Source organism: Palaemon carinicauda, chromosome 14 (genome assembly GCF_036898095.1).
Source record: "Palaemon carinicauda isolate YSFRI2023 chromosome 14, ASM3689809v2, whole genome shotgun sequence".
Taxonomy (NCBI): domain Eukaryota; kingdom Metazoa; phylum Arthropoda; class Malacostraca; order Decapoda; family Palaemonidae; genus Palaemon; species Palaemon carinicauda.
In genome coordinates, this window is record NC_090738.1 from 116,609,781 (window position 1) to 116,625,357 (window position 15,577).

Below are 15,577 nucleotides of genomic sequence, written 5' to 3' on the forward strand. Positions count from 1 at the left end.
CCTGCAGGTGGTTGAAGTCAGCTTTGCAGAGGACCCAGGGTGCTGATTCCCCAAGAGAGGGGAAGATGAAGAATAAAAAGGAGCCAGTCATTCCTAATCCTTCATTCGGAATAATCCAGGGTGACCTTTCCCCTAAGTCCTCTGCCACTTGTCCATCAAGGAGCTCGAGGTGATCACGGGTCGATCTGTGGGACAGATTTACACTCAACAGGCGAACAGCGATCTGACTCTGATGGTTGGTGCTTGTGGGCCCGAGAACAAGAAGAACCTCTACGAGGTGCTGGCAAAAGGCAGATTGGCAAGTGCCGATGCCCTGACAAACGAGGAGAATGTCTAGACGACTGTTTCTGATCTACAGAAGATTGCCAACGGTCTGGTGAACGATGGTGTTCTGGCAAACGATGGCTGACTGGTGAACGATGGTGTTCTGGCAAACGATGGCTGACTGGTGAACGATGGTGTTCTGGCAAACGATGGCTGACTGGTGAACGATGGTGTTCTGGCAAACGATGGCTGATTGGCGAACGCCTGGGAACTGGCAAGCAGCGAGTCACAGGAGAACTAAGCAAGGCTGGTGAGCGACAAGCAGCTTTCAAATGACGAGCTGCTGGCGAGCGCCGAGCAAAAAGAGAATGATGGGTAACAACCAAATGCTTAGTAGGAGTAAATCAGCAAGACGTTCGTGAAAGACGAGCTATCAGAGAATGATGAATAGCTGGTGAATTGCGAACCGTTGGCGATCGGCGAGAAGCCGAAGAATGATGGACAGCCGGCGGTTGGCGAGAAGCTGAAGGACTGAGAACAGTCGGCGAACCACAAGCTGTGGATGTTCGGCGAGCACTCCGAGAATCCGGATATTCTATGGCAGTTGGCAAACCACGGACAGCTGTTAGGTGGCGAGAGGTCAGAGAGTGATGGTGGACAGGCAAATGCCAAAAGGCGGGTGAACAGTGAGTTTGGGAAGAGTTCGATCAGGCAAATGAGCGTTGGGAACCGGAAGGCAGTTGGCAACGCTGATGAGATTCGTCATGAAGGCAATCTCTAGGAGAGATCTGCAGCCGAGGAGATGAGTGGTGAGGAGTGGGCGAGCGGAGAGCTCCTGGCGAGTGACGATCCTCCGAGAGGGATCGTCCGACGGGTGAAGGAGGTGAGCCAAAGAGACATCTCTTAGCTGGAGGCGAAGGAGAGCCTCTGAAACGACACAGAGGATCACGCACTCTGCTAGCTCAATGAGGACGGCGAAGATCTTCTGAAGGGGAAGACTGCTCAACAAAAAGACCTCTGGAAGACCTCTGGATCGGGGTCTCTAGGGGTAATCTCACTCTAGGCAGTAGGTTGGCCAGGCCACCAGCCACCCATCAAGATACTACCACTAGAGAGTTATGGGGTCCTTTGACTGGCCAGACAGTACTAAATTAGATCTTTCTCTCTGGTTACGGTTCACTTTCCCTTTGCCTACACATACACCGAATAGTCTGGCCTATTCCTTACAGATTTGCATCTGTCCTCATACACCTGAAAACACTGAGATTACAAAAAAATTCTTCTTCTCTCAAGGGGTTAACTACTGCACCATAATTGTTCTTGGAAAGGGTAGGAGACTCTTTAGCTATGGTAAGCAGCTCTTCTGGGATAAGGACACTCCAAAATCAAACCATTGTTCTCTGGTCTTAGGTAGTGCCAAAGCCTCTGTACCATGGTCTTCCACAGTCTTGGGTTAGAGTTCTCTTGCTTGAGGGTGCACTCAGAGGACACACTGTTCTATCTGGTTTCTCTTCCTTTTGTTTTTTTTAAAGTTTTTATAGTTCATATAAGAAATATGACAAATTCGGAGATAATTTGTATTTTTCCTAACTATACAAACCTTAGCTATTTAATAGGGGTAATTACTTTCGGCGTAGCTGAAAGGACGAGCCATTAGAATTTTAACGAGGGTTTACTAACCCCCGCTAATACTACCCCACCGCTAGTTAGCGGGGGGTAGGGAGGGTAGCTTGCTACCCTCCCCCCTCACACACCTGTGTGGTGAGTTCACTTTGCTTAGAGGTAGGACTTCACGGGGGACAGGGCTGGCGGGCAAGTTTGATTAAATAGCTAAGGTTTGTATAGTTAGGAAAAATACAAATTATTTCCGAATTTGTCATTTGTTCCGTAACTGAAATACAAACCACGCTATTTAATATGGGTGACTCAACCCTTAGGAAGGGAGGAATAAGTCCCAGCCATACTGGCTTTTGGCTTTTGCCCGGGGACTCATTATCTGAGTGTGTCAGCACTCAACAATAAAGAGTCCCTGCACCTCGCTCGCACCTTGCTATGCAAGGGCTGCGGCCTACATAAGCTGTGTGTGAAGGAATATGTGTGACTCGTTCTAGGAAGTTGACCTGAAGTTCTTTAGATGGAAACTTTAGGCTAGGACTCCCCCAATACCACCTCGTCAGGGTATGGGGACGCGACAGTATTAACTTAATACTAGGAACACAAGGGAACACGGTTTACCTGCAGTGGTTTGAGGTCAGCTGTGCAGAGAACCCAGGATGCTGCTTTCCCCAAGAGAGGGGAGGATGAAGAAAAGAATACGGGCCAGACATACCTTTTCTTTCATGCAGACTAAAATTGGGTAACAATGCCCTCAACCCTCTGCTACTTGTCCATTAAGGAGCCTGAGGTTTAAACCAGCTGTTAAGCATCTTGCCAGAGCCTTGGAATCCAGGACTGGGGAGCAGTACAGCAACAGTTTGAAGTTCAACGCTGTCGCGAACAGATCCACAGTCGGGGAACCCCACAAAGTCAGGACTTTGTTGGCTACTTGATGATCCAAAGACCACTCGGTACTCACTATCTGAGACGCTCTGCTCAGACTGTCGGCGAGCACATTCCTTTTGCCTGGAATGAAGCGAGCTGATAGTGGAATCGAGTGGACTTCGGTCCATCTCAGTATCTCTATTGCAAGATGGGATAGCTGTTCTGAAAAGGTATCTCCCTGCTTGTTGATGTAAGCCACTACTGTGGTGTTGTCACTCATCATCACCACAGAGTGACCCGCCAGGTGCTGTTGGAACTGTTGAAGGGCCAGAAATACAGCCTTCATCTCTAGCAGATTTATATGGAGGCACTTTTCTGATTCTAACCACAAGCCTGAGGTCCTGGGGTGCAGAACGTGGGCCCCCCACCCTTTCTTTGAGGCGTCCGAAAACAGCATCAAATCCGGGGGGAGAACGAGAAGATCCACTCCCTTTCGTAGGTTCTCATCTGCCACCCACCACTGAAGGTCCGTCCGTTCCGCGAGACCCATAGGGATCAAGACGTCCGGGGAATCGTGTCCTTGACTCCACCGAGACTTGAGTCGCCATTGCAGAGATCTCATTCTGAGACGACCGTTGGGAACTAGACGGGCCAAGGATGAGAGATGGCCGAGGAGACGTAACCACAATTGAGCTGGGAGTTCGTCTCATCTGAGGAAAGGACTTATGACCTTCCTCAGCCTTGCTATCCTGTCGTCTGATAGGAAGGCTCTGTGGAGATTGGTGTCCAATATCATGCCTAGATATACCAGTCCTTGGGTAGGAAGCAGAGAAGACTTCTCGAGATTTACCATGATCCCTAGATCTTGGCAAAGTCCCAGAAGTTTGTCTCGGTGTCGAAGAAGGGTTGACTCCGAGTCTGCTAGGATCAGCCAGTCGTCCAGATAACGGAGGAGACAGATGCCGATCCTGTGTGCCAACGAAGATATCAGGGTGAACACTGGTGAACACCTGAGGTGCTGTGGAGAGACCGAAACACAGCACCTTGAACTGGTAGATCTTGTTGTCTAGGCTGAATCTTAAGTACCTCCTTGAAGACGGATGGATTGGGATCTGGAAGTACGCGTCCTTCAGATCCAGTGTACACATGAAGTCTCGCGGTCTCACTGCGAGTCTGACCGTGTCTGCCGTCTCCATGCTGAACGGGGTCTGCTTGACAAACCTGTTCAGAGCTGAGAGGTCGATGACTGGTCTGCAGCCTTCAGACACCTTCTTTACAAGAAAGAGTCGACTGAAGAAGCCTGGGGACCCGTCGACGACCTCTTGGAGAGCGCCCTTCTTCAACATGGTCTCGACTTCTGCCCGAAGGGCTTACCCCCTTGCCGATCCCATGGCAAGAGAGCTCAACGACACTGGATTCGCTGTCTAGAGATGTTATGAACGGGACGCGATATCCTCGACTGATCACGGAGATCGTCCAGGAATCGGCCCCAAGTTGCTGCCACCTGTCTGCTTATCTTTGAAGGCATCCACCCACCGGTGGACATGCAGGGGGATTGCCAATCCTAGTGCTTGCGGCCTCGGCCACTCCCCCTAGGATTTTTCCCTCCCCTGGAGGACTTTTTGCCTTTCTTGTCTTTGACAGGAAAGGGCTGCTTGGACACCATTGCCTTTGCTGCTACTGGTGGTTTCGTCGTCTTTGTAGGGCGAGGTTGTTGAGGTGCTGGAGGTTTATAGAGCTTTGATGTTAAAGCCCTATGGAGGAGGGAGTCCTGGTTGGACTTCCTCCACCTCTCAGCCGTTTGCTCTACATCTTTCGGCTCAAACAGACTACCCCCCCAATAGGGAGGAATGTCTGAGCCTACTGACCTCAGTGCTGGGGACCTTCGAGTTAAATCTTTAAGACACCGCATCTCGGCGTTTCAGGATAGAATTAGCCCACAAGTTCGAGGCTTGGTGGGCTAGAAACTCGATGGTACAAGTGCCTGAAAGAAGGAAGGTCTCCAAGGCCTTCCTGATACTCTCCTTAGACAAGTCTTTGGATCGTATCAGGATGCCAAGAGACCCTAGCCAGATATCCAGCCACGAAGTTGCCTGCATGGCACACTTCGCTACTTTCTCCTGGTTGAGGATCTCCGAGGCCGAGAACGACACTGGCCGGTTGGAGTCTCTCTCAAGAGGGACTCCCCTGGAGAGCTCTTCCACCGAGTGGTGGAGGGGAAGAGCTATACAGGACTCCTCCATGATCACAAAGTACCTCCTCTGGTGGACACGAGGTGGGAGGAGTTTGGCACTGGAACGGCTGGAGGAGGCAAGCTCGGAGAGCTGGCTCTCGACCTTATCTCTGGCACTCTTAACCGCCTGGGACCAAGGCAAAGCCGCGCTGGCTTTAGGGGGCCTCGGGGTACCAAAGACTCGGTCCAGAAACGTGTCCTTGCCCTCTTGAGGAGGAATCTCTGGATCCGCGAATCCATTAAGGTTCCTCATCAGAGTCAGAACTTGCCAGAAGGCATGTTCCGACTCTTGCGGCTCTCCTCCTGATGGACTAGCAGCAAAATCTCCAGTCCCCAAAGGCTCTTCTTGGGGGGACTCGTGGACGTTCTCTGCGGGCTTAGCTGGCTCTGGTCTGATCCTCGAAGAAGATTTCGGAATTGTCTTGGAGTCCTTCGACTCCCTCCTGGGAGGGATGCAGGATTCCAACAAAGATGGTGGGGGCTCTTCTCCACCTCCACCCGGGAAGACTTCTCAGCGCGAGGTGGGGTTTCTCCCATTGGTGCGATGGGAGAACGCCTAACCTCACGTGAATCTCGAGGACGGGAAATCCTCGTTCACAGGGGAGGGAGAGAAAGTCTAGGGGGGGAGGGAGCCTTCCTCAAAGACTTCCGAGGAGCCAGTTTCGCCCTAGGAGAAGTTACCACGTCGTCCACTCCTCTCTTCCTCTTCAGGGGGGCCGAGATTGCCGCTGATTTGAGGCCTAGTTCAGAGAAAGCAGGCTTGAAAGCCTGCGCAACCGCTCTGATCAAGGGCCCAAACCAGGGCTACCGACTGACAGCAGCACTGTCAGAGACACCCTCTGGAGGGAAGGGGATCGTAAGATCCCTAGGAGTGGAAACTACAACAGGGTCTGCCTGAAAAGAAGAAGCTGTAGAAGAAACGTTCCTGGACCTGTCCGGAGATTTCCCTCCCTCCGTTGAGCGCGCTGTCCTGCGCTTACGGGGGGGGGAACGCGATGAGGACGACCTGACCGCGCGTTGTCCTGCAGGCTCTCGTGTGGGAACGCGCTGTGAATCGCGCTGGCGTTTGCGCGATAGGTTATTGCCTGGTTCGGGAGTGGGCGATCGCTCGTACGCGAAGGCGATGGCGAGGGCGCGCGGGCGAGCGATGGCGCGCAGGCGAGCATTGACGCGTGGGAGAGGGCGCGCGTTAGCGCGTGGGCGAGCGATGGCGCACAGAAGAAGGCGCTCATGGGCGCGTGGGTGCGCAGGTGAAGGGGCGCGTTGGCGCGCAGGTACGTGTTCCAGGACCTCAGACGGTGTGTAGCCATAGGATCCCGAAGGGCCCGTAAGGGCGTGTGCGCGCAGGGGAAATATCCCTAGCGCGCGTTGGACTTAAGTTCCTCCCTCGAAAGATGTTCGGAGGGGGGAGCTAAGCCTTCAGCTACAATAGGAGCAGAGGTTTGAACACTCACACTGGAAGCCTCTGCCACAACAGCCTCGACGATAGACAGAGGGTCAACCTCTGCTACCGCCGGTGACTCTTTGACAGCTGCTCCCAACCTGATCATGTCAAACAGGGCTTCCTTGGAGGGCGAGCCCTGAAGGCCCAAAGAAACCCAAAGCTGTAAAAGATCATTATTATTCACATTCACATTAGGAGAAACAATTAAATCCTCCCCCGGGGGAGGAGGAGGAGCTGCCTCGCTATGGGAGGCAACTCCCTCTCCCAAACCCCGAGATAGGTCAACAACATTACGGCCTACGCTACCACTCGACGGCCTCTCAAGAGAAGCCGATCGAGTGGGAGCTTCGGAGGAGGTTGGGCCACGGAAGAAGAGTCCTTAGGATTTTCCTTTTTCAAAGAAACCTTTGAAGGAGAAATATCCCGTTTGGACTTCTTCCGGCGCCGGGAAAACCTCTCCCACTGTGAGGTAGACCACTCCCTACATTCAATACATACATTACCACTATCACACCGTTGACCCCTACAATAAGGGCATAAGGTGTGCGGGTCGGTGTCTATTGACGACATGAAGGTCCCACAAGGGCAGTCAGGCAACCCAGGACACTTCCGCATTGTAGAGGCCAACTTCACAACACTCTAGAAAAAAAAAAAAGCAAATAAAGATTAATAATGACTGTCGTGTAGGCGAGGGTGACAGCGGACACGTCCGTCTAGCACCCGAGCCGATAGCAAAGTGAACTTACCACACAGATGTGTGAGGGGGGAGGGTAGCAAGCTACCCTCCCTAACCCCCGCTAACTAGCGGTGGGGTAGTAAACCCTCGTTAAAATTCTAATGGCTCGTCGTTTCAGCTACGCCGAAAGTAATTACCCATATTAAATAGCGTGGTTTGTATTTCAGTTCGGAACAAATTTGTTTTGGTGTTATTGCTGTTCTTAAAATGTTCTATTTTTCCTAGCTTCCTTTCCTATTTTCCCTGTTGGATCCCCTGGGCTCATAGCATCCTAGTTTTCCATATTGGGTTGTAGCTTAGCAAGTAATAATAATAGTAATAATAGGATGAGAGAGATGCCCATCCACAGGAGACCTGCCATGAACTTTGCTCCGCCCACGATGGAAGAGTTGGCTCAGCAAGGGGGGAAGCACAGTCTACAGCACCTCAGGATCACGAGCCCACACTCAGCAACAATAAGGGATCCATCTCCGAGGAAGTCGGTGTCCGCTTCCTCTCTGCACAGAGTTGAAGGAGCTCAAAAAGCGCCTTCTTTAAAGGGGGAGCCGGTCAAACCAAGGGACGGACAGGCCTTAAACACAACAGAAAAAGAACAGGTCTCACTAGGGGGAAGAGGCGGGACCGCTTCGCTAGGGGAAGCAATACTGTCCATCGAGAAAGAAGATTGACCTAGAGTCAATTAGTCTACGCTCCTATTCGACGGCTCCGAAAGGGAAACTGACAGAACAGGCGCTTCGGGTGCAGGCAGGGGTAGAAAAAGAATCCTTGGCTTTCTTTGACTTTGAAGAAAACCCCGAAGGTGAAGAATCCCTTTTGGACTTCTTATGCCGTTTCCCAAACTTCTCCCACTGGGAGGCAGACCATTCCCGGCATTCAGGGTAGGTGTTGTCCTGGTCACAACGTTGCCCACGCTATGCAAGACAAACCAGATGCGGGTCCGTATCAACGGACGACATGAAATTCACGCAAAAGCGGCCCTCAGGTCATGGGCAGGTCCTCATGAAAGTGACCAAGAAGAGAGCACACACACTGGAAAGAAAAACAACAAAAGCAATTAGTAATAGCAAGTTAATAACTGGAGAGGGGGAAGAGCAGTAACGTCCACTCTCTACATGAGACAAAAGTAATGTTGGTTCTTAAGCCAGGTGTGTGAGTGATTGGGGTACCTACCACCCACTACCTTACTGGGCATAGTAACAGATGATCTGGGTCGTTAGTTACAGAGCGGAGACTCTTTATCCGGAAAGATTCGAATCTAGGACCCAAAACATCCAGATTCCGAGTCTTTGCAACAAACTCAGGGACAAAGCTGAAGCTTACCTCTCCCCATCCCCTTGAATGGGAGATGTCATATAAGAGACCATGAAGTTCACTTACTCGTTTGGCTGAGGCCAAGGCGAGCAGGAACACTGTCTTCCAAGTCAGGTGGCGATCTGTTGCCTGATGTAATGGTTCATATGGAGGTCTTTTTAGGGACCGAAGAACTCGAGCCACGCTCCATGGGGGAGGTCTCACTTCTGACTTCTGACTGGCGAGTTCATAACTTTGTTTGAGGAGGGAAAGTTCTTGTGATGAGGATATGTCCATTCCTTTCAGTTTAACAGGTTAAAGGCGAGACTTAAGGCTGAGCGATAGCCTTTAACCACCAAAACTGAAAGGCACATCTCTTCCCGCAAATACAGAGAAACTTCGCTATTGCTAGAATAGTGGCATCGAGTGAATCGAGACCCCTTCCACGACACCTACCACAGAAGACGTTCCCCTTCGCCTGGTAGAATGAAGCTGATTACCTTCACAGGTATCCAGCCATAGGTTGCAAAAATCCTCTCTGAGTGAGATGCTGGATAGTCTCCAGGCGTGAAGACGTAGCGAAGCTACTGCCTTGTGGGAGATGTTGACATGTGGTTGTCTGAGTAGATTATGTCGTAGAGGAAATTCTCTTGGTGGCTCTCTAAGGAGCGGCAGAAAGTCCGGGAACCATTCTGCGTGTTGCCATAGCGGAGGTATGAGGGTCATTGAAAGATTGACTGATGTTCTTTTCTTGTTGAGTACTCTTCTCATTAGACAAAACAGTGAGAATGTGTATACATCGATGTTGTGCCATCGTTGTTGGAATGCATCTTGCCAGAGCACCTTGGGATCTGAGACTGGGGAGCAGTACAACGGGAGTCTGAAGTTCAGGGCCGTTCCGAACAGGTCCGCAATTGGAGAACTCCACAAAGTCAGGACTTTGTTGGCTACTAGATGATCCAAAGACCATTAAGAACCCACTATTTGTGATGCTCTGCTCAAATTGTCAGCGAGCACATTCCTCTTGCCTGTAATAAAGCGAGCTTATAGTGAGATCGAGTGGACTTCTACCCATCTCGGGAATTGGGCAAAAAACTCTGGCCAGTTTCTAGCTGGAAGATTCCAGTCTTGGGGCTCTCCCAAGAATCAAGGGCCTTGAGCAGGTCAGACAGCCGGCGATCTGACAGGAGGGAACGGACATGATCGTTGGAGACATTGTCGGCTGAGCTGACTCTGGGACAGGAGCTGGAGCTATCCCCAGAAGTCTCCCTCCCAAAATCTTCACCGGTAGATTCCTGTTACGAAGGCGTCATTTCTGGTATAGCTGGTCTGCTCTTTTCCTTGGCCTGGCGCCTGTGCTTTGGGATGGCCTCTGTCTTGGCTAGGACTACCTCAGCTGTAGCTGCTGGAGCCCTTTCCAGTCTGCCGGACATTGCTTGGTCAACCAAGATCTGCACCCCTTGTTCACTTGCTGGAAGTCTCTGGTGGACTAAAAGGGTTGGTTGACCTAAAAGGCAAAGAGGCAAGAGATCCACTCCACACAGGAGACTCCCAGAAGCCTGGTACAGGTGGGAGTAACAGTGAGAACCCTGGAGGGGGCTGGAGACCTCCAATCACTGGCCTCGCTCCTGTTGCAAGGATTACCAGACCATTGACATTCGGCCAAGCCGGGGATGTAGAAGGAGCACTGGTGGTGATGGTGTGACTATGGTTGTGACCCCAGTGGCAATGTGGCATGTTGGTGACAGCACAACGCTCTTTAGCACTGCCACCTGAAGTGTCAGGGACTTCACCTCAATTGCCAGGTTACTGACAATCGAGATGAGCCCCTCCACATCTCGACTTAGGCTCTTCTTAGCCTTTCGGCCCTTGGTCGATGAAGATGCCACGACTAAAAGGTAGGTGTTTCCCGGGTCTGGGCACCAAAAACTATGTAGAGGTTTGCGGACTATGACCAGATGTAGCACGCAGACTGCCTAGTGTCCGAATGCTGACTACACTCCAACATTCACTACACAAAATGAGAAAATGATGTAATACCCAGAAATCTGGGCAAAAGGTAAACAGTCAAGAGAACTGGGCACTCTGTACCACCAGGACACTAGCCAGTCTGCGTGCTTCAACTGGCCACAGTCCGCAAACTTCTACAACACGACTATGTACAACCGTGGGATCAGCAAGCTGATCGTCAGAAGGCCTCCGAAGAGGAGTTTATGTGAGACCCTCTACTGGAAAGGGAAATACTCATCAGAGAGACGTGCCTTGGACTTTGCCGCCCCCCCCCCCACCCCACCCCAAAAGATGTTCGTGAGGGGAAGAAGCGCAGACCTTGGCGGCGGGAGATGGAGAAGAAGACGTAGTCATAGGAGTAGCTGGCAGGGGAGCAGACAAGCTCTCCGAAACAACATCATCGACAACAGACATGTGGTCAACGTCTGACGCTGAAGCAAGCTGAAGATCAGCACCCCAGTGCAAAACTACAGCAACACCTCCTTGGAAGGAGCACCGGGAAAACGCAACAACGGCCACATCTGTAACAAGGGAGAAAAGAGACACGGCCTCGCTCAGGGGAGAGACGGGGCAACCCCACTAGAGGAGGAAGCACTGTCTCTCGAGGGCCGAGGTTGGCCAAGAGTTAAATGGTCCACTCTAGTAATTATCGGCCTCCCGGAAGAAGCTGTACGAATAGGAGCTTTGGAGGAAGGCTGAGAGGTGGAGGAAGAAGCTTTGGGTTTTTTTCTGCTTCAAAGCACCCTTCAAAGGAGAAGAATCCCACTTAGACTTCTTCTTCTGTTTACGCCCATACCTTTCCCACTGGGAGGCAGACCACTCCCGACACTCATTGCATTTGTTGTTTACGACGCAGCGTTGTCCTCTGCAGACAGGGCAAAGACTGTGGGGGTCCGTCTCCACAGCAAATATAAACTTCCTGCAGGTGCGGCGCTCTGATCCAGTACAAGTTCGCACGGCCGTAGAAGAAACACAGCACACAAACACACACTGAAAAGAAAGAAAAAAAAAAAGTTAATGGCACTCCAAAATGGAGAGGCGGAGGAGTGTGACAACCATTCTCCACCCAAGCCAAATGCAAAGTGGGGCTCAGTCACAGGTGTGTGAGTGAGGGGTTTTGCTGACTAACCCCCTATCCCGCTAACTGGTGGATGGGTAGTTAAATCCTCGCTAAATTGTAATAGCTTGTCCTTTCAGCTTTGCCGAAAGTAATACCCCTATAATTTATATTCCAGTTACGGAACAAACAATAAAAAAATACTTAAAACTCACATAGGGTAAAAAAATTGAACATACCTTCCTCATAATTGCAGTTTTTCTGAGTGGGGGAGAAGGAAGGCTTTCCAACTGGTGCAAAATTGAATCGAGGATTCTTTCTGATTTCGAGTTTGATCTTTCATGGTCCTTTTTCCTAGATGCCTTAGAAGGTAAATCTTGTCTCGAACCATTAACATTATTTTTCTGTAAGAATGATAAAACAAAAAAATTTCACCAATATAATAGTCAGAATGATTTATAATAAAATGACAAATTTTAAAACTATTTGCATTTTCCCTTATAATACAAACCTGAGTCCTTTAATATAGGAGTAGAAATACAGTAAATGTTGGAACATGGCAGTTGATATCTTATTCGAGGTGTAAACTTACCAGCTGGAAGTTCACTGGCGGGCCGCTAAGAGGCAGCCCCGTATATACGTTGGTCCACCAGTGATCCCAAGCACTTTGACTGCAACCAGGACTTCCTTGAAGGGGGAGGGGGTGATCACACATTTAATGAATAACACTGATATCAAAAGACACCATACACCTCAAAAGAGGATGTTCAACCTAAACAATTGGACGCTTAGAAATTAGAGCATTGGCTGTGGTCAGAGCAGCTACCGAATACCACCAACTACCAACCCGTTTTTATTGAAGAAACCGGCTCTGTATTCAAGTTATCTTACCGATACAGGAAAAACTAAGTTACTGTAACTAAGAATTGTGAAACTTTTAGAGAAGGATGTGACAAAATAGATCTTAAACCCTTCCTCGGGGTTCTACAACAAGTTACCGTTTGTCCTCGTGTAAAGGATGACCCCATGTAAAGGGTGAACCCCAAAATTTTCTATAGAAAAATTACAAATTTGTAAGTAATTTATATTTTTCCTTACATACAAACCTGGAGCTATTAATACTGTAGGGGTATTACTTTCGGCGATGGTGAAAGACGAGCCATGATAATTTTTGATAGAGATAAACTACCCCAACCGTTAGTTAGCGGCTACCTCGCTCACTCATATCAATAATATGACAAATTCGAAGATAATTTGTATTTTTCCTAACCATACAAACCTTGGCTATTTACAAAGGGTATTACTTTTCGCGTAGCTGAAATGGCGAGCCATTAGAATTTAACGAGGGTGTACAGATTACCCCCGCGCTAGTTAGCGGGGGGGGGGGGGGTAGGGGAGTGGTAGCTAGCTACCCCTCCTCCCCCTCACACACACGTGAATACTCACTTTCACTTAGAGGTAGGACTTGTCTTGGGGGACAGGGCTGGCGGGCAAATATGTGTAAATAGCTAAGGTTTGTATGGTTAGGAAAAATACAAATTATCTTCGAATTTGTCATTTGTTCCGTAACCGAAATACAAACCACGCTATTTACAAAGGGTGACTTATCCCTTAGGAAGGGTGGAAAGTCCCCAGCCATACTGGCTTTGGCTTTACCCGGGGACTCAGAATCCGAGTGAGTCGCACTCGAGAAAAGGAGTCCCTGCACCTCACAAGTTCCTTGCTCCGCAAGGAACCATGTGGCCTATGTAAGCTTGTGTGTGAAGGAAGAAGTGTGACTCATCCTAGGCAGTTGACCTGGAGTTCCAGAAGGAACTCTGGGTTAGGACGTTCCCAATACCACCTCGTCAGGGTATGGGGGACGCGACAGTATTGATTCAATACTCGGAACATAAGGAAGCATGGTTTACCTGCAGAGGTTCGAGGTCAGCTATGCAGAGACCAGGATGCTGCTTCCCCGTAGAGGGGATGATGAAGAAGAAGTAAGGGCCAGACATACTTCTTTCGTTCATGCAGACTAAAACCTGATAACAATGCCCTCAACCTTCTGCTACCTGTCCAAAAGGGAGCCTGAGGTTAGACCAGCTGTTGTGTAGCCACCACAGAGCGATAGAAAACGTATCGAGACTCCTGTGGGTCACGCCCTGCAGGAAGCGGGCTGCGAAGTTCATCAGACGCTTCCAGACTCCAGCTTGTAGCACCTGCGTCACAGAGTAGTATTACTCGAAGGCGAGGGACGCTGCGATGTATCCAACATCGTGCTGTAGGGCGACGTGACGGGGGAGGGTCTGAAGACAGGACGAGATGAATGTCCTTGAGTCCGGGCTGAAGAGGTATACTGGTGACTCTCCCCCCATATCCTTCTTGTGTTCCCAAATCGGCTGCAACTGAGGACAAACTGCAGCTGTTCCCAGCGCTAACCTCTCGATTCCTTACTGGCAAGAAAGAGAAGGTCTTGGGACATCAGACACAGAATGGAGACTCGAAATCTTGAATGAATCGTACCGAAGGGCCGGGACCCTCAGATTCTGAGTTTAGCCAACAACTCAGGAGCGAGCCTGAATTTCGCCTTCCCCTCTTCCTTAGAAAGGGGGGAGTAGTAAGAGACCAAGAAGATTGCTTACCCACTGGCCGTGGCCAGAGTGAGCAGAAGACCCAAGGCGGAATACAATCCGAGGCCTGTCGTAAAAGGGTCTTGAGAAGATCTCTTAAAGGACTAAAAGTCCGAGCCATGCTCCAAGTTGGAGGTCTTCCTCCGACTAGGGCAGGGACGATCGTAGCTTCGCATGAGCGAGGATAGATCCAGCGGGCAGGAAAAAGTTATTCCTTTAAGCCTGAAGGTCAGGGAAAGGCTGAGCGACAGGCTTCATTGCCGAGAGCGGAAGGGAGTTTCCTCCCGCCGAAAGGCAATAAGACCGTTATTGCTGGAGAAGAGGCCTCAAGGTATATCTCCCACGGCACCAACCACCTTAGACTCTTCACTTTGCCTGGGAGACCCCTGTGGATGACTATCGCAGATGACGCGACTGTAGCGGGTTGTCTCTTCTAGAGGAGGAAGCGTAGTGTATCCAGGCATGAAGCCGAAGCGACGCCCCGGTTCGGGAGAGATGTCGCAGTGTGGTTGCTTGAGTAGTCTGCTCCGTGGGAGAAGCTCTCCCGGGAGTTCCGTCAGGGGAAGCAGAGGGTCCAGAAACCGTTCTGCGCGTAGTCCCAGTGGAGCTCTCCCATTGAAAGGTTGACAGACAACCTGGTCTTGTTGAGGCCCATTGTCCGCAGACAAAAAGGGGGGAAGACGCAGGCGTCGAAGTTGTCCCACCATCACCGGAATGCATCTTGCCAGTGTCTCAGGGTCTGAGACTGGGGGGAAGACTAGCGGAAGCTTGAGGTTCCAAGCTGTCGCGATCAGGTCCCCCAGACCAGCACTTGCTGGTTACCCAAGGTCAAAGACCCCTAGGTACACTCTCTCTATGAGGCTCTGCTCGGATAGTCTGAGAGAAACATTCCCCTGCCTGGAATGAGAGAGCCGATGGTGGTATTGAGAGAATCTCAATCATCCCGGTATCTCTACTGCAAGATGTGAAGGTGTGAAAATACGTCCCCTGCTGGTTAGAATGAAGTCGACGCGCAACGGGGAGACTCGGCAGGAGCTGTAGGATCTGAAGAGGGGACAGACTAAGGCCCCTAAGCCTGCCTGAATGATGGAGAGGTATCCTTCAGGTCTTGACCATAGGCCTGGACCGGAACATGCCCCCTCCCCCCCTTTCCTTTGACGAGTCCGAGAACAGCATCCAGAATGTGGGGAAAGGACGAGAATATCCACTACCATCAAGAGGCTCCATAGGTCAACACCCATTGCAGGTCTAATAGTTCCGCTGGTCCCATAGGGCCAGGGAGTCCGGTTAAACATTGCCTGAAGCCACCGGAACTTGGATCGCCCCACATGGAACTTATCCTGAGGCGACCGTTCGGACTATAGACGGGTCAATGAGGAAAGAAGAACTAGGAAACGTTCCAAGGTAGGGCTGAAAGCTCTGCTTGACTGAGAACAGGTACTGCGACTCT

At 50.6% G+C, this 15,577-nt stretch overlaps 1 protein-coding gene across 2 annotated transcripts in view; it reads right to left on the reverse strand.

The window, feature by feature from the left end:
- Nucleotides 1-15,577, reverse strand: part of LOC137653636 (uncharacterized) — a 96,869-nt gene that overhangs the window by 55,330 nt on the left and 25,962 nt on the right. For both annotated transcript variants that reach the window (XM_068387209.1, XM_068387210.1), the window contains one exon: nt 11,755-11,919. In XM_068387209.1, coding sequence (XP_068243310.1) covers nt 11,755-11,919 — 165 coding nt within the window. The remainder of the gene's footprint in view (nt 1-11,754; nt 11,920-15,577) is intronic.